The 19,370-nt window shown below is 38.6% G+C and overlaps 1 protein-coding gene across 2 annotated transcripts in view; it reads right to left on the reverse strand.

Annotated features, from left to right (window-relative positions):
• The window catches only part of vwa5b1 (von Willebrand factor A domain containing 5B1), a 30,623-nt gene extending 12,573 nt beyond the window's left edge, over window positions 1-18,050 (reverse strand). For both annotated transcript variants that reach the window (XM_067593134.1, XM_067593133.1), the window contains exons 1-13: window positions 15,266-18,050; window positions 14,905-15,066; window positions 13,288-13,507; window positions 12,858-13,012; window positions 11,593-11,724; window positions 10,570-10,694; window positions 8,714-8,890; window positions 7,489-7,599; window positions 5,585-5,787; window positions 4,145-4,259; window positions 3,738-3,923; window positions 2,458-2,659; window positions 1,125-1,324 (exon numbers count right to left, since the gene is read on the reverse strand). In XM_067593134.1, coding sequence (XP_067449235.1) covers window positions 1,125-1,324; window positions 2,458-2,659; window positions 3,738-3,923; window positions 4,145-4,259; window positions 5,585-5,787; window positions 7,489-7,599; window positions 8,714-8,890; window positions 10,570-10,694; window positions 11,593-11,724; window positions 12,858-13,012; window positions 13,288-13,507; window positions 14,905-15,066; window positions 15,266-15,443 — 2,166 coding nt within the window. In that variant the 5' untranslated portion in view covers window positions 15,444-18,050. The remainder of the gene's footprint in view (window positions 1-1,124; window positions 1,325-2,457; window positions 2,660-3,737; window positions 3,924-4,144; window positions 4,260-5,584; window positions 5,788-7,488; window positions 7,600-8,713; window positions 8,891-10,569; window positions 10,695-11,592; window positions 11,725-12,857; window positions 13,013-13,287; window positions 13,508-14,904; window positions 15,067-15,265) is intronic.
• Window positions 18,051-19,370: the final 1,320 nt, after the last annotated feature.

Genomic DNA, 19,370 nt, shown 5'->3' on the forward strand with positions numbered 1-19,370 from the left:
CAAATAAGACCATTAAAATGCATCATTTTTTGGTGCAACAGTGAAACAGACACATTTAAACCAATGTAGATTCCCAAACTCATTCAAATAATCTATTAGTTGCAACTCTAGAGAAAAAAGGGCCGCAGCTTTTCATTATCAAATGTCTAACCAAGAGACCAAAACACAAAGATGTTCAGTTTATTTTCAAATAAAACAAAGAAAAAGCAGCAAATGCTTACAAATGCAGGGAATGTTTGGCCTTTTTTTTGATTAAAACATGATGTAAACCATTAATTGATTATAAAAATAATCTTAATTAATCTTTTTTTATGCCAAAATGACTAATTGTTATAGCTATAATTGCCAAGATGAGATTAGATTTGATTTGTGCATTACCATGAAATGAATGTGATGGAAGAATTGTTTATGCTCCTCTGACTTTTAGGAGAGATATAAAAGCCTTCATCTTTCACCCCTCTTGCACAGTCTTTTTAATAACTTAATTTTATTTCTTTAATTTATGTGCAAATAAACAAACAAATACATAGAAAGCTATTAAGAAATAGATTAGTCATAGCAAATACAATGGATCCTCAGAAGGATTTGCAAAGAGAGGACACCATTTCTTCACAGCCCGCTGAATTCTGGTTAGTTATACTAAGATGATCTCTGAGCAATATTCAAACCTAATTACCATTCATAAATTTTGCCCCTCATTACTGAGGAGAGCACATTATTCTGTTCTTGATTATACTCCAGTCCAGACAAGGGTCAGAGGGCTGTTTAATTTGTCAACACAGTCTGAATACAAATATTCATATATATGAATATTTCATTCATATATAATTGATACATTGTTCAAAATAAGATTCACTAACCTTTACAACCATAATGGATTGTGGTTTATTTCATGTGCATACGTGGACTTAAACATACAACAAGTGTATTGTTATTAGTAAAGAAAGTTCAGTTTGAAAAGTACTGGTTTGACACATGTGAGGCAAAATTAAATTACTAGACTAAATTACAAACTGAATCAGAAGTAACTGCTGACCCATTTTAAAAACTAGACCGAAGCAGATCATTTTAAAAGCAATCATGCAAATGTTATTTATTATTTTCGTCACAGTGTGGGAACACACCTGGTAGTCGTTCTTCCACTGCGCCTCATGTTCAGGGCTCATCTGGCCAATCAGTTCCTGGACTTTGGCTCTCCTCAGGGGATTCTTGGTCACCACAGAGCTGGGGTCACTGGGAGTGTAGACCTTCTTCGCTGGGTTGAAGTCTATTATCTGGTTGGTACTGTATGCACGCCTTCTTGGGGATGTCTTGCTATCCAACCCTAATATTTTGTTGAAAAAAAAAAAAAAAAAAAGTAAAAACCCAAACATTTTAAAATAACAATCCATGACATTTTCATACAATGTTTATTTTACCAACTCTGAATTGCTGATCTTTGACACAATAGTGACTATGTATTAGGGTTGGTTCTTTCCTGAATGGAGAAAATCTTCTGCCAGCACAAAGTGATTCATTTTACATTTTCAAAAGCATCATTTTGTTTGGAATAAATACAATAAGTAGCTAGTTGGCATGTGCAATGACAACCACTATCACAGATAAACAAGAGTGGACATTCATGCCAGCAACGCTGTACTTATGCGCAGTGGTGCTCTGAGCTAGATGCTAATGTCAGCATAATGCTAACATGCTGATGTTTAGCAGGTTACTTTTACCATGTTCACCATCGTAGCTTAGCATGCTAGCATACTAATTCTGCTAACTTAATTAGGACTAAACCATTTTAACACCACATTAAAATTTTGACCTGATGACGACGTTCACCAAAGTTATTACAATTCATCCTGAGAGGGACATGAATGTGTGTATCAAATTTCATGACAATCCATCCAATAATTCACAAGACAAAACCACAAATGTCAACCTCATGATGGAGAAAAAACTCCAGGGGATCACCCAAGTCAATGGGACACATCAACTGGGAACCATGGATGTCTGTCAAAAACTGTGTGCCAATCCATCGAGTAGATGTTGATATTTCCCTGGATATGTGAAAATTTTGACCTGGTGGTGACTAGAGGAAAAGTCAGGAGATTGCAAAAGTCACAAAGATTCATCCTCTGGGTACCATGAATGTCACAATAATCCACTGCCATCTCTATGTAATGTTGCTAATCCTGACCTAAAGTACCTTTAAACATCCTTTGAATCCTACCTTTAACCAAGGAAATAGGAGAAACTCTGCTGCTTAATCAGGCCTTATATATACACTGTATCTACTCTACTTCTACATTGGCTGGCCCAGCTGGTTTGAAATGCAGTTGTTCAGCCGCCAATCAATGTTACAAAAGACAAGTGTAGTGAAGTAGTAGTAAGAGCACATAAATTAACATTTTACAACAGTAATCTGAGCAATTGAAAAGCCCTCATTCAGGAAGTATTGCGGGTTCTTACCCATAGTGTCTTGTTCTGTGGTGACAGGGCTGCTGTCTGTCACAGAGTCCTGGTAGGAGTCATACAGAGCACCAGAGGGTGCTTCCCTGTAAGACCCCGAAACGTCCACACCTGTCTTCATCGAATCCTCTTCTTGAGAGTGATAAAACACTGAGCTGGCTGACTCAATGGAGCGCATCATGCTGTATCGCCTCCTTTTATCCTGTTGAGATTTTGAGTAGGTGACACATCCGTGACAAGTGCTTCAATGAAAACCCACTCACAAGATTTGATAAAGAATTCCTACGCTGTGTTCAAGTCATACGTCCTGGATGGTACAAACGGGAAACGTTCCCATGTTAACATTTTGCAAATGTTATGATCACAGATTTGGTTGTTCCTCCTCCCATTTTTGATTGATTGAAGAATCTCCTGCATTATCTTTTTACTGAATATTTATTTTTGTAATGTTATAATTTAATTCCCTGGCACTTTGTTTCCTCTTTTTGTTCTTATACGTGTTAGTATGTTATGTTGTGTTTTGAATTTGATCGTTGTTTTCAATAAAGTCAAAGAAAAACATGGAAACAATAACTCTGATATGACTTGAATGCAGCATTAGCCCTTTTTATATGATTTAAAGGGGACATATCATGCTTTTTGTGATTTTCTGTTATTTTTATATTGTTATGATGTTGGATGTTTATGTTAAACACAGTCAAAGGTCCAAAAATTGAGGTGAATGTATGTTTAAATGCTCCCTGCAAGTCAAAAACCTGCCCTTAATGCTTGGTTTGCTATGTGACCTCTACTTCCTCCTCGTGATGGCATCAAATTGTTCGCGCACGCCCGCAAAAACAGCCGTCCTTTCCGTAGCTTTCCTTGCTGAGGTTGTTTATGTTGCCCACTTGCATATTTCAGATAGGATTCTGGCTCGAATATTCAAGAAGTTTCAATTCGAAGGTTCAGTGGGAGGGGAGCCTTAAAGAGACAGGAGCTAAAACAGTCTGTTTCAGACCCAGGCTGAACTGATGGGCTGCATAAACTGCCATTATAGGATAAATTATCTTTAAATAATGCAAATTTATTCCAGTAGAGCCCCAGAATTGAAATATAGACCTGGAAATGTGCATGATATGCCCTCTTTAACTGGAATTATTGAGTGATTTATCAAACTGAACATTAAAAATACAACAAAAAAACATGTGGTGTAATTTGAGGTTCCTTTACAGAAATGTTCACAACACAGAAAGTCATGCATGCAGTCACTCATCACCTTTCAGCAGGTGTCTTGCACTTACAGATTTGGGGTTGGCATGGTAACGGGTGGTGTCGCAAACCACACTGTAGCCAATCAGACTGTCCCCTGGAAACAGGAAGGTGTTGCCCACAGGGGAGAGCAGCACCTCTTTGGTCTCAGGAAAGAGCCACTCGATGGAGATGTCACTTAGCACTGGAGACATGGTTTTCTTCAGGGACTTTATCATCTGTAGAGTTTTTTAAAAAGCAGATAAATAGACTGTCGTATATAAAACACAGCTTCTCTCTAACCGGTACGTAAAACAAATGGCGTCTGTGAGATATGATTTCCTAATTGGTATCAATGGCAGACACTCCCTGCTTTGAAACCACAGCATAATGGCTCTCCAGTGGCCCTCAGAATAGCTGGCTGTCGTTAAGAGAGATACACAACACTGAAAACGAGTACCTTAGGTTGCAGCCTCTCGCCGTCGGCCAGAAACTCTGCTGTTCCTTTGGAAACTGTTGCCAGTCCTTGCACCAGCCTCCTGCAAGCATTCTGTCCTATGCCAAATGTAAAACATCTGCACAAACAGATTAAACACTGCAGCTCCATGGACAGATCGAGACATATATGAGCATGATAACAGGATGTGCATACATTTCGAGACACACTCTGGATTTATATAACACAGAGCAGAAAGGTGCAACCTCTTTAAATAATCTAATTTGTCATATACAGCTTTCTGGGGAAAAAACAGAGCCAAACAGGAAATTATCTTTCCTGTTGAAAAGTTGAGTCATGTCTGCTGTTTCTCTGAGTCCTCCAGAGAGATTGGCTGATGCTTTGTTTTGCCATTTTTGTTCAATTTTCACTGAGGAATGAGATGGCTAATTTCATTGCACCTGGTAAGTCCGTTTTTGCATTTTTAATGAGAGCTGATGAAAAAACGGAAATGTCACCTTCTGCATAGTTAAAAACCTAACACGGATTTTCGAAACAGAGGTTCATCGTTGTTTGATCTTGCCTCTGACCGGCTGCTCTGATTTGTAAGCATAGTGTGATAATGACTCAGGAAGCGTCAATGAATTGGCCAAGCTCTGTGTACCTAATGCGATCGTCTGGGGGCAGTCATCCATTAAAAGGGGAAAGACAAAAGTCAATTATTTCCAGAGTGACTAGGGAGAGGGATTCACAGTATGAGACTCAGATGCAAACAGCAAAATGAAATGATTTCCCTGTGTACTGCAAATGTAATGTGCTATCAGCTCTCATGCCCAGTTGACAGGTGGTGTTTGCATCCTGCAGGGTGTTTTCTTATTTCCGTATTCTTGATGTAGCTCTAAAACAACATACTTTTTAATCAAACCTGCACAAATGTTGCCCTTCTGACAGATTCTTTGCAGAGATATACAGTTTATCATGTTAGACACAACATTTGATTCACATTCCTAGATTTCATTTTAAGAGGATTAGAGCTCTATAACCAGGTGTTGTATTAAAGCCCCTGAAAATCCCTTGATGTTATCAGGGAGCTCTCCATTTGCTATTTGCATAATAAGCATAAACACAAGATGAATTTATTATCATTTGCTTTGACATACAGTAGTTTCTCGGCCAGTGATGCTTCTCTAAATTCATTCTTAACTCTTAAAAAACAAGCAGCTGCCTCAGACCTAACACATCCACGTCAGTATGGGATACTGCAATAACCTGCAGATATGAATCACATTTAGTAACAAATGGGTCATTCTGTAATGCGTTTAGAGGCCATAACAACAAAGATAGCTACAAGACAATAATGACAATATCCATAACAGTGTCAAACAGTATTGATCTTTCTCCTTTATTTTAACAGTCAGGACAGAGCTCAGTTATTAGCCAGAGTGTGTTAACAGTAATACTTGCCTGATGTAGCGTGCATGGCTGCGGACAAGCTCGATAACCCTGCCTGTGTTGCTGACGGCCCCGTCGGTGAGCAGGAAAAGCAGGCGGGGGTGTCCGCTGAACATCGGCTGCCTCAGGATCCAGTTAAGCGGTGCCAGGATGTTGGTCCCCCCCATGTCGGCTCTGATCTTCCTGACATACTCACAAGCCAGAGCCAAAGCTTCCTGGATCATGAAGATGAGGAGGGGAAAATATAATCTGAGGTTTCTTGAGTTACAGCACTTTCACACTAACAGGTTTCACACTATTCCGCTGATCGACAGGTGGCTGTAATGTGCTAAGAAAGTAAGCAACTAAGCTTGTAAACATGGATGTAATAGATTAAAATACTGCTTTGCAAATGTTTTTTGAGGAAGGAGATGCATTCGGCGCTTTTGTTAGACCTCAAGGACACACACAGTGTGTATTGTTGCGTAATGCTGAATGTATAACCTCTGTTTGTTTACAAGAAAACCACACAGGGACCTTTCAGGCACACAAAATGAAAATAAATGAGGTAATACATCATGGGGAAAGGTATTTCACAATGATTATATGTCATCATTCCTCATGATTATACAAACAGCAATGGGAAAATATGTGAAATGTATGCAGAAGAAAGTATTTGAATGCTGGAGAGTGAGACAGACTTTTGAAAACTTTAATGTTATTCATTGAAGATGTTTTACTTTTTGTTTTACATTGAGTTCGGCATTCATACAAGACACATTGATGATTGTGTTTCACTGCATCAATTTACTTTTTTTTTTTTGGATGGACCACAAAGTTTGGTTTTATCCAAGACACCGAACCTCTGATGTTTCAGTGACTTGTATGTTCAATTATTCAAACTACAGTAACCTACAGTTCAACCCAATCACCAGAACAAAACATTGGCATTGAACGTTTCTGCGAACCACAGATACATTGAATATCTATATTTCTATGTTGGCCGTTATCCATTGAATAATGATGTTTTATGATGTGACAACGCTGTGGTTAAGGTCTGGTTAGGTTTAGGCACAAAGACCACTTGGTTGGGGTTAGGGAAAGATCATGGTTTGGGTTAACATAAGTAAAAAATAAAATAAAACGACATCTCACTAAAAACACCCGGTTTTGTCGGTTGAAACAGGAAGCAGGCATTGGTTTCAAGGTGGTTTCGAACTGTACTCTGTGCTGATTTCCAACTTTCTGCCAAGAAACTTCCTAAACATCCACCGACCCCTCCTCCTCCTGATAAGAAAGTCAATTCATATAGATCTCGTGAACTACATCACTTTAGAAATGTTGATATGATATGTATTGTTAAAATGTTAATATGCTACATATTACACGTGTTGAAACATAGATAATCAATGTTTCTGTGGTTTGCAGAAACGTATGATGCCAACGTTTTATTCTGGTGACCAGGCTGTACAGTTACAGTACATGGTAATGCTAGAAAATAATATTATACCAAATTTTACACACTGAGTATATTTTAACATTTTGAAATTAATTAAAACAACAACAAATACATTTCCTTATCCTTTTTTTCATTTGAAATGTATGGCAGTGGCGCGGTAGTCATTAGCAATTATGTTGGAATACTGCTCACCTGAATAGAAATGTAATTAATTAAAATAAGGAGAAATGCTTATTAATAAGGACTGAAAATTGTGCTAACAATGAGATGTCTGTATTTTGAAGACTGAGCATGTGATGTGATGTTTGGCATTTTGTATGCAAGCACAGCATTCTGTGTTTAAAGTCAGTTTGGCTCTCAGAGTTTTGCACATTGAAACTCTGTTATGAATCATAAAGTACTATAATGTAAAGAAGTTGAAAGCAAAAACATTTATACAGTTTAAAACATTTCTCTTAATTATACAGAGCTGCTTTACCTCCTCATAGCTCTGGCTGGTTGTGAATAGTGATTTAAATGTAGAGCCAAAGCCTATTATGTTGAAAAGGCAGCCTGGCACAAGGCTCTTGAGAATCACCACCATGGCATCCTGAGAAAGACACGGAGAGCAGATTAAGTTCTTGGCCAAAAAAAAAAAAAATGGAAAAGAACAAAAAGGCTATGAAATCTGAAATTCTTAAAGAAAAGAAAACACTCTCCTGCTCAATAAGAGCTTAATATCCTGTTGAACTAATTGATTATTTTCCACTGCGACACAACTACATCTGCTGATGTCTGGTTGAATGGAAGCATGGTCCTGTACTCGGCTGGCAGCACTGTACAGCAGATTTTTCTGAGAAGAGTGTCATTTTATCCATCACTGCCTCTTCTCCTTCAGAGGGGAGTTTCTAAAGGAAATACCGCTTATCTCGTCCTTCAATTCAAGTGAACAGCACACCAGCCAGACAATCTATAGTAAAAATGCCTGTTCGGGTGCATTAACAAAGCAAAAATTCAATATGGTATGTGCAAGAATTTAGAGGATTTTTTAAAAGGTATTCTGAAGGATTTCTTGAAAGATCAGTGATAGACAGTTATTACATCAGACACATCCAATAAAACCCCGAGTCTGAGTCACAAATGAAACATCAGTCAGCACCACATCACAAGGCAGAGTCAGTGCAACAAGCTGGCAAATAACATACAAAAACATCAACCTTAGAGTCTGCTCTGTACTATAGGTATTTCAGAAACCCCACATGAAGTCTGATATGACCTCAAAGACTCATGTCTGGAACCTAGCAACTGGAAGACATTTGGTGAATGGTGAATGATTTGTCTAATCAATATCCCTGTGTACATGCCCTTAACACAGTTGGCTAAACACGTCTGTAATCTCCACAGATTGCACAGAGAAACCGTATGGCTGTGAGCCTAGAACGCAGCCATGGTCGTCATGTTTTTTTAATGAATTAAGGTGTTTCCATTTAATCTGTCTAAGAATTTGTATATTTTAATGTGCTTTGAGCGACTACATAACAACACTTTCCATCAAATTCATTGTATTCTGCAGATATTATTTAAGAAAAAACTGTAAACTGGTGATGGTATGTGATATGTTTATATAACAATCTATATGTAAATCAGTTTGTGCTTTACTGTATGTTTCCATCTGCATCTGTACAAGAAATACAACATATTACACCACACTGAGACTCAAATACCTTTACACGGTTGATATTGACCCCACTCATGCTGCCGCTGCGGTCAATGAGGAAGACGAACTCGCCGTGCACCTTCCTCAGATCTGAGCTGATAGACTTGAGGTCAGGACAGAAGTTCAACATGACCACAGGGTTGTGGAGGATGTCTTTATGGAGTCGCCTGTGAATGATATCTACCTACACAGACAGAGGAATCAAAAGGAAAAGCATGAATAACAGCGAACTGAGCACCGTGAGATAACTGCACCGACTATGAATCTGACATTCATTTAACACTTCAAGTAGGCAAAAAAAAGAGGCAAAAAAGAGGCGAGTGATTAGGTCAATAGAAAGAGCACATCAATTGTTGTTGTGCAGGAAATTCCAGGCAGAATGTGGAGCCTTTGGAGTGTTTCCATAGAAACCCATTTTTATAGTGCTTGCTCTCCTCCTGTTTAGGTCTGCTTGTCACTTAACAACCTCATCGTAGCGGAGATGTGAATGGACACATAACCAAATGACTCTCTTAACTGAATCGACAACGCTGTTCAGCCAGGCAGATTGAAAAATAATACTGCCGAACTGGTGAAAAGATTCATTTACAACCTACAAAGTCAAACACGCTGCAACTATAACTGCATACAGTATTGGGTCAAAATTGAGTAAAGGGAAGGAAGCTGACTTTTTGACATGTTTTACCATATAAAAAATGATTGTGCCATAGAAGAGTATAACGTCTCTGGAAACTGCATGTAATTAAAATTTTCACAAGCTAACTAGCTCTCAAATGAAGGCTAGTTTGTGAGATAGCTGTAGCTAAAGCTAAAGCAAAAATTTGTCTCTCATTACTCCCTACCTGTTATCTGTAATTGTATAATATTAATTTTGATGAAATTCCACATCTTGGAAATTCAGCTTGGTATTCCACATAACTAATTTAGGGAAGTAGCTACATCCAATCATGACAGAGGAAAAAAATAGCTTAGCTAGCATTAAACTGATTAGGCTAACTAAGTTAGCTTAGCAGTAACTGCCATCTGAGTTTTTGACTCCTTTGATTTCATGCGATTTGTTGAGGTTAACCCACTTTCAAATCATATATTTAAATGTATCAAATTGTAATGTATTTATTTCAATGTAAATATTGAGGAACACATTATATAGCAGGCATGATATAGGCTATTGTAGTAGATGGACATACTGACACCTTGCAAAACAGACATTTAACTAACTATGAACTGTAAATGATCAAAATATAGTTTATTCTCTTAAATAAACTAGTTGGAATGGAATTTTTTTTTTTAAAAAACACAGTTTGCTTGTAAAAACTGCATTTTTAGGTGTTCAGTAGGTTGTATGGCATATTTTTGGGCATAAAAAGGCATAAAATTAAGGCATAGCAAACTTTACTTTACCAGTCTGAAAACTTGAATAGCTTTGCAGTCACTGCTTACTTTGTAGGGCAAAGAGTAGAAAATGTACTCTTAACTCTTTCCAGACTTTTAAGTGCAATTTATAAATGTCCACATTTCATGAAATATGGACATACAAAGGGTGGAAACAGTGTCATAAACACCTGGAAAAGCTAGCAGATAATTTGAGTAAAACGTTACCTTTGCAAAGATCATAGTGTTCATTTTTATTGAGACTTCTTCCAGACAGCTAGGAGCTAATTTAACACCTATAGTCATTTTTATAGCATTACTGGATCACATCACATTATAAGATATAACAAAGTAATGTGCAAAAATCACTGCAGCTTCACAAAAATAGCATTTGTTGCAAGGCATTGTTCATGATATTGTGCAGTCTTTACCAGACTGAAAATGATATTATTGTCATCAGTTCAGGTACATGGTGCAGAAGGACACACTCACTTTCCTCTCATTGCTCGAGTCCTTCTTAGTGGCCTTGATGAAATCGCTCCGACCGTGAAGATACTCATCATAGTCCTCCTGCGTCATGTCTCCGTTCTCAATGAGCACATGTGGCAGATGAGGCTCTGAAGTGACACAATTGGTCAGGACAAAGACATTACTATAAACATTACAGACTGGTTATAAAGAAGATGGATAATGCCTGAAATTGACACCAGATGTAGCACAGAGGGAGAGGGAGTATAGTGAATAGTTATTCCCATACTGAAGTGAAAATTAAGAGGTGATTGCATATAAAGACGCTTACTCACAGCTGGGTTTCAGGAAGACAAAATGAGCTCAGAGGATTGAATTTTGATTGAAACCTGGGGATTTTGATTCTTATTTATTTTCTTCTCTTTAGTAATTCATATGACACACATCCTGTGTTTCTGGTTGTTAATCTGCCAAGATGATGATGAAAATAAACTGCTCTGTTCGTGTTTTTATCTTGGTTTTGTTTGTTACAGCGCAGTTCGGTTCCCCTCATCTCTCTGTTCGAGCAGAGCATCCATGTTGTGATTGAAACTGCAACACTGGTCTGAGCTGAATTAAATTGCTCAGCGCTGGCCGCGGGTTTGTTTGTGAACAAAGCCTTCATAAGAGGCCTATTGGATCAGCAAGGCCGGACCTCATTCCTGCCTCTGGGAGACAACTGGCTTACACATACTGTAAGTCAAGATGGCAGTGAGGGAGAGACGAGAGCACAGGAAAGAAATAAAGACCTGACACATAGTGCACACCCACACAATGGCTGTCTGACTCCACAGGCATGTTATACATTAATAACAGGGGGACCATTTTTTTTCCTTTTGACTGAGATACTCACATCACTGATCTGATCAAATGCTTAGCACAAAAAAATGAGGTAAAAGAAGCTTGACACAGCTGAAATAAGCAATTTCAAAATATTGCTATTGAGAGGGGAGAAAAAAAGTAATTGCACAGCTATACTGTAAGTGAGCGTTTAAGCTGTAGACCTACCACTGGGGTAGATGAGGATTTTAACAGGACAGTCATAAGTGTACTTGTCAGCCAGAGTGATGACGACGCTGGTTGCAGAGCGAGCCAGAGGGTCTGCATCAGCTCGGATGGCATGAGACGGGCTCTCCACACCTACACAGCAACCACCACAGCAGATCAAATAACCAGAGGCTCCACCTCCAGTAATAACACTAACACAAACCAGCAGGTCCCATTGCAAATTGTGCACGGATGAGAGCAAGGCTGCAATCAACGAATATTGTTATCATCGATTAATTCGCCAATTATTTTGTTGATTAATCGTTTTGTCTATATAAAGACAGAAAATTGTGAAAAAATATGATTTATTAGAGCTCATGGTGACGTCTTCAAAGGTCTTGTTTGGTCTGATAAACAACCCAGACCATCCATATATGACACAAAGAAGCTTCAACTCTTTACATTTGAGAAGCTGCAACCAGCAAACATTTGAGATTTTTGCTTAAGTAAATGAGTAAAATGATTACTTGATTATAAAAATAGTTGCCACTGAGTCGATCAACTAATTGATTAATTGAGTAATTGATGCAGTTCTATATGAGAGCACTCATTTCTAAAAGATATAAAGAGCCTTCAAATGCTGCTGCAGCTTGACCAAACATGAAGAATAAGCAATCAATAATTATGTAATATTATATGAAAAATTCGATGATAATCAAATCACCGAGTTGTTAAGGTTAAAGGAGCTGTTTCCACTTGTTAGCAGTCTTTATGCTAAGCTAAGCTAAGCTAACAGTCTTCTAGTTCCAGCTTCATATTGAAAAGAGAGATAACAAAAAGAAAGTGAGAAAACAAATCTGACTATTATTCAAAATGTCAAACTATTCATCTGAACTTGACAACTTGATGATTGGAGTATGCTGGTTTGCCTGCTGGCCTGCTGGTTTGTCAAAAATGTCATACTGTTCATTTAACATGTTTTGTGTTGCCTACTAATGTTAGAAAAATATGAATATAATTTGTAATCTAGTGACATAGTTACAACGCACACATACACATAACTGCAAACACACACAAAAGAATAACACTGGAGCAATGTTTTTACCTCTTATTCCTTAAAACAACAATGTCTCATTGCAGACATGAGAACTTTCCAGGTGCACTGAGGTGTAATGCTTGCTTACAGGATTGCTGAAGTGATCATAAATCTTATATAGACACTGAAAAAACAGTATTTCACTGTCAAAAAGTGGTTTTGCCCTAGGAGTAATAGTTAATTTTCTGACCTGCGAGGAGATAGGGAGCACGTATCTCTAGCTGGAAGTTAAACTCGTAGTCCATGGAGTTGATTGCCTCCTCCTCAAGCAGTGAGGCCAAACACAGCTGAGGGGAGTTGGGAGGCTGATCATGAGGACTGGAGGCACAGGAATGCCTGTCCCGCCTAAAAGTAGTCAAATGGAGCCAATGTGAATGAATATGCAAAATGTTGGTATAGTCAGTTTCCATCCATCCATACTGTACAATATGGGGCTCGAAAAGCCAGTTTACTTCCTTTTACTGATAAAGAATTATTAACAATGTATTTAAAAACATTACTTTTGCAAAACAGGATGACTAAATGTGATTTCAGTCAGACTTTGAACACAATGTGATGAAATATCAACAAGACAGTGCTTTGTTTTATTGTTTCCATGAATTTATCTATTTATTTCTTACGTTCTGGAGAAGTTTGGGGATATTCCCTGCTCCTCGTTGATGGTCCTCTGAACCCGAGGTGTACACACTGGTGGGGATGAGACCCTGATGCCCCCACTGGGCAGGGTGGAGAGCTCAGAGGAGGTACTGACCAGAATATGGACCGTCTCCATAGGAGGGATGATCCCAAGGTTAACCACTAACACTGTCCTCTCCAAATCCTCATCCATCACTATTTGTCCTGTAATATCAGATTAGATTAATTAACAACCAAAATTTTAAAAAATTTACCACAAATATTATCTCTTAAAACAGACGCCACTCTTGCTCCTCCGATTAGTAGCTCTTGTACAGGACTCTGGCATGACATTTTGCTGGTTTAAGATTTTACTGAAAACATCAATTATATCTCTGACTTTCTAACCTCTTAGAAGCCTGCGAACAACTTAGAGCAGGAGTCTTTCAGGGCATTTCTAATACTAGACTTAAGATTAAAGCCGGCTTGAGAAGGCGGTGGCATTTTTAGAAAGACTGCAGGCTGCCATTCTCAGTGCTGGCTTTTACAGATTATGACTCAAAGTTCATTCTACAGGCAGTATTTCTATGTCTTTAGTATAATGTTATCATTATATCACATCTGGTTGTTTAGTTTGCTTATAAAAAAATACTTTAAAAAAATGGTACTCCTCTGAAACCTAAAATATTACTTCATTTTTATCTAACTAACCCCAACCGATATTTAGGTCTACAAATGAAGTACAATGGATGAAAATGTGTTGGATACTCATGTAACAGAGGACTTAAAGGAGTACTCCAGCAATTTAGTATTACACTTTCATAAAGTTGGGGGACTCATGAGAGACAGATTAAAATAAGAATGATCTAAATCAAAACAGCAGAGGCCAAGATATCCTGACTCTTAGTTCTCTAGCTTAAAAAACACTTCCTATATGTCCCATAATGCAGCTCTACAGTGTGTTTTGGGGTTTTTCCTAAAGACCCTCTGTGTCTGGTAAATGTCCATGACTTTCAAACCCAACACTCGCAGTTTGTGACAAAGGCTTTCTGTAAAAGTTTTATAGTCAAAAGCCCGATACGAGATAATGACACAGAAGACATTATACATCTGCTAAAGTTGTAAACACAACATCTGATATATTATCACCTTATGAAGTTGATATGGCAAATGAGTTGGCAAATAGAGCAACATCAGCATTCATTTTGAGTTGTTTTCTGGCCTCTTCTTGAAAAGTCCAATATTCACTCTCCTTTTAGCTCTGTTTTGATCTCCACCAACTCCTGAGAGGAAATGTGTGGCTTTTTAGCTGCTTCACCAGCTAATTTCATCACTGTGTCATTTGGCACTTGCCAAGTGGTGCACAGTGGGTTTATTAGAGATTTTTTTTTAGGTGAAAACTGCTGCTGACAGCGGTGAGAGTGAACCAAAACAGTAAAATTGGGGGCTGGAAAACAATGAGCTGAAAGACCCTAAATCGCTTTAGATAGCTAAGTGGAACTGCAGAGTCAAGTCATAATTTTCTGTGAGTTCATCACTAGAGGCGACCCCTTTCATAATACAGATAGTCTTTTGATCCATTGCTAGTATAAAAATATTGATTAGAGCAGCTTTAATCTTACCGCTGCCACTCTGGAGGCCTCCATTAGATGTGTTGCAGAAATCCAGATAACAGTCGTCAATTTTTGCCTTGTCTTTGATTTGCAGTGTTATAATCTGACTGGATATCATCGCCTCAAACCCCACAACAATGGAATTTTCCTCCAGTGGATAAATAAATATGCCTAAAAAGCAGTACGAGAGGAAGAAACAGAAAATAAGTGCATGAGCCAGGTGCAGCAAACAAGCAATTACACATATTCGGTCGATAATATTGAATTTTACAACAGTGTTTGGGAGCATAAAGTGGAATTAGATTTGTTGAAAGTGGTCACGTAGTAAACTAAAGTAAACAAATTAGTCTTCTGTAGTGTACTCACTTACCCTCGATTGCATGATCCTCGATATTTTCATAGGTCATAGAAGCCGTCAGGGCCAGAGTATAACCTCTGACACAGGAAGTGATGTCAGAGACACTGAGGGGCAGAGCGCTCCGGTTCTCCTTGTTAATGAGTCCAGGCATGGTGCTGGTTTTAGGATTCTGGTTCATTGCCAGAAACATGTAAAAAAAAAAAAAGTTCAAAGAAAAAACTCGTCAGATAACGATATGTCCCCTATGTTTTGCTTCTTTTCATTACCCAGCAATAACATCAAACACACTGCAGGGTCTCATTACTGACTCCAAAACTACATGAAAGCTGTTATTTAGATGTCAGTTCAGTGCGTCAGGTTTTATAGGTTTTCCAACATCAATAATCTTCAAGGATATAATGGAAAACCAGGAGCCTAAGGATGGGTGACACTGGTCCCTTGAGGATTTGAGATAAACGTCACAGCAATAAAACAAATTTAGGGTGGTATTATCATTACAACACACCAACCACTAATATAATAGGATAGAAAATCAATACTCAGTGTCATAGTGAGGGGAAAAAAGAAACTTAAGATACATTTAAAATGCTCGAGGTAAAAAGCAGCATCTCTAACTATGTAAGATATACAATAAAATTATCTGTCGCTTCGGGGCCGTGCTTTATTGTTAATGTCATCTCCTCCACCAACAATCTTGGTTATGTGCTATCAAAGGTCTGTGTGTGCGGCACGACCAGAGCCCCAGCACAGGCTTGATAGGAAGTGTTATGACGAAAGCAATTTCCATAGAGACAGCTCTGCTTGCTTGCCTGCTTGCTTGCTTGCCTGCTTGCCTGCGCTGACCAGTAACGGCTCCAAAGTGTGCCTTTAATTGTGATACAGTGACTGATTGGAATGAAAACACCAGGCGGTTTCTTTCTTCTGCAATCCACAAAATCATATTCTCTTGGATAAATTCAAACAGGTTGCACAGACAAGATGAGACAACTCTCTCACTCATATTCCCCGGCTACATCAGGGTCAATAACAAATTCGATCAGTCCCTCTAATAGTCAAACCGGCGTTTTAGGCACCACATGGTTATTTATGGTGAGGAAAAGGTCATTCAGATGCAATTACAGGCTATTTTGTTGTCTGTCTCAACAGTGCCATCATGTGTCCAGTCAACCACAGATTGCAAGGCAAACTGATGAACACATCCCCTTTGTCCCTCAGTGGAAACATAAAGCCTTAAATGTAAATAAAGAAAGACTTAACATAAAAATGCAAGCACAGCTGGACTGCAAAATATCCATATGCTAGCAAAAGTGATGAGATACAGACACTGAGCATCAATAAATAATTACTAATTCATGTGAAATCAGAGATCTGTCTCATATAAAAGGTGATAAGAAAATAAAACTAAATTTCAGTGAACTGCATTGTGAGTGAGTGCATCCTTTTTCTTTACAGTCTTTCAGCTTATAGTAATTAATGTTAATAGTGTCAGTCCCACGGTGCTTTTCTCCTGGTTGGCTCAGTCATATGAATCACCCTACCTCCCTCAGGGTTTGCTAAAACACCACCAAACCATTAACTCTCAACATTTTCTACCAGCATTGCCACACTTCTTTGCTCTCATTAGTGTCAAAACAGAGAGCAGATGCTGTGGTAACCACCTGTTGAAACACGGTGTCTTTATATCTGTTAACAGTGCAAATCAAGATGCATCAATTGGCAGTTTTAATCATCATCTGGCTGACCTTTTCCCTCATTCTGAACAAATGACAGTGATGTTTAAACATGCATGATCAGAGAGACACACTGCGGCATTAAAATGCATCTGATATGATCACAGTATCAGCCTGATTATCTTACCTTTCATTTGTGTCAACTGGGTATGCAGCGAGGATCTCTCTCTGTCAGAAGTCCACTTACCATGAAAGATATCCTCCTCCTCTCCGACCTCTCTGAGCTCTTCTTTTTTGTTCTCTCTCTGTGGCGTAGAGGGAATAGGAGTGCTGCCACAGGTGGCAGAAACTACAGATGCAGCAGCCACATTGTTAGTTAGATGTACAATGCAAAGAAAAGGAAGGTAGGTAGGACCTGCTGCAGCAGTTCAATCAAGCACAGCAACATGTGGTTACAAAAAACGGTTTCATTTATTGTCTCCTCCTCCTCCTCCTCCTCCTCCTCTTCCCCCTCCTCCTCCCTGTGGCTGCTGGAGTTGGAGGGCTTTGAGAGAGAGAGAGAGAGAGAGGGGTTGAGACAGAGGGTCCAGTCCTTCTAATAAATATCCCCCCTTCCCATCCCCTATGCATGCAAAGCTTCAGCACCACCCACTCACTCCAGCCTTCCCTGACATCGATGACAAGAGAGGAACTGTTCAGGTACCCTATTTAATAGCCAGGGATCAGATTAAATGACATGTACTGTAACACCAGGAGAGTGAAATAAAGGCTTGGAGCAACATATGATTGGAAGTCTCTCCATCATATCACCTCTCTTTTCCTCCCTCTGGGGGGATTGGAAAGACTTTAATGTTTTAAACCTATAGTGGGTGTTTGGCTGTCTCTATGTTTTGTTATCACTTGGTTTGATCCATCTGTTTTCTTGCTGGGGTTACCATGACAATTAATATGTGTTTATAAAGTCATCGTGGTAGTGGTGATAATGTAGATGATGCATGTTTCTCTCTCTCTCTCTCTCTATGTATGTGTGAGTGTGTGTGAATGTGTGTGTGAGCGTGTGAGTGTGTGGGTGGGTTGGCTGAAACTCAGCATCCGCCTCCAAATTGAATTAACCTGCAGCCAATAAAACTCCCCCATCCCCCCCCCCCCTCCCTCTCCCTGCCTATCTGTTTCTCAACCTCCCAAACACTGTCACACACACACATACACATACACGCACATACATACACACACACGCACAGATGTTTGCACAGCTATCCTTGTTAGGACATTACATTGACTTCCATTCATTGTGGACAGCCGAACCCAAACCCTGACTAGGACCTCAGAAATGATGCTTTGCCTCATTGGGACTGGGCCTTGGTCCCCATGAGGACTACTGGTCCAGACAAGATCGGTGTTGCTACCGGAAAAGGTCCCAATGAGGTAACAAAAACGTGCGTGACACACACACACACACACGCGCATTCTCTCTTTCTCACAACAACCAAATAGGGTTAAAGGCAAATTCCACTTAAATTTGGAGGTTTTGTTTTAGTAACATATGAGACTTTGAACTGCAGCTGCAACTAATGATCATCTTCCTTATCAACTGATCTGACTATTATTTTCTCAGTTAATCATTTAGTCAGAAGATAGTGTTAATGCCCTAAAAAAATCCTGAAATTCAAGGTGATGAATTGAAAAGTGGAAACAAGGGAATGTTCTGCTTTTTTTGGCCTGAGAAATGACTTCAAAGCTAAATTGATTATCAAAATAATTGATTTAAGCTTGACTAATCAACTAATCACCTCAGCTCTACTTTGAACTAGGGCTGCAACAAAAGATTGTTCCTATTATTGATTAATCTGTCGCTTTCCTCGATTAATCGATAAGCTGTTTGGTCCATAAAATGTCATAAAATGTTGATCAGTTTTTCCCAAAGCCCAAGCTGGCGTCCTCAAATGCCTTCTTTTGTCCCAACCAATCAAAATGACAAGAAAATGAAATCAATTAATTGATTTAAAATGATTAAGTCATTGATCATGCAGAAATTCTGAGATCAAAGTAAAGTGAATATCTTTTGGTTTATGACTGTTGGTTGGAAAATTGTGATGGGCATTGTGATTGACATCTTATAGGCCAAATGATTAATCAATTTATCAAATAAATAATCAGTAGATTTATCTATAATGATAAGAATCATTGGTTGCAGCCCTACTGTGTATCGGAAAAGAGCTATGATAATACTAATAACATGTTTCATATAGAGCTCTTTTCCAGATACTCCAAATACATAAAATATAAACTATAAATATAAACTTGTGACTATACACCTAAAATTAGACTTGAACTGATTTAAGCTTCAGCACATACATATTAGTAAACATTAGGATTACAATAATCAGTGCTCTGTGGAAACTTAATCACTGAACTGTTATAAAACAGATAAAGACTGTTTTGATTTG

Source organism: Thunnus thynnus, chromosome 6 (genome assembly GCF_963924715.1).
Source record: "Thunnus thynnus chromosome 6, fThuThy2.1, whole genome shotgun sequence".
In the NCBI taxonomy this organism is placed as follows: Eukaryota; Metazoa; Chordata; class Actinopteri; order Scombriformes; family Scombridae; genus Thunnus; species Thunnus thynnus.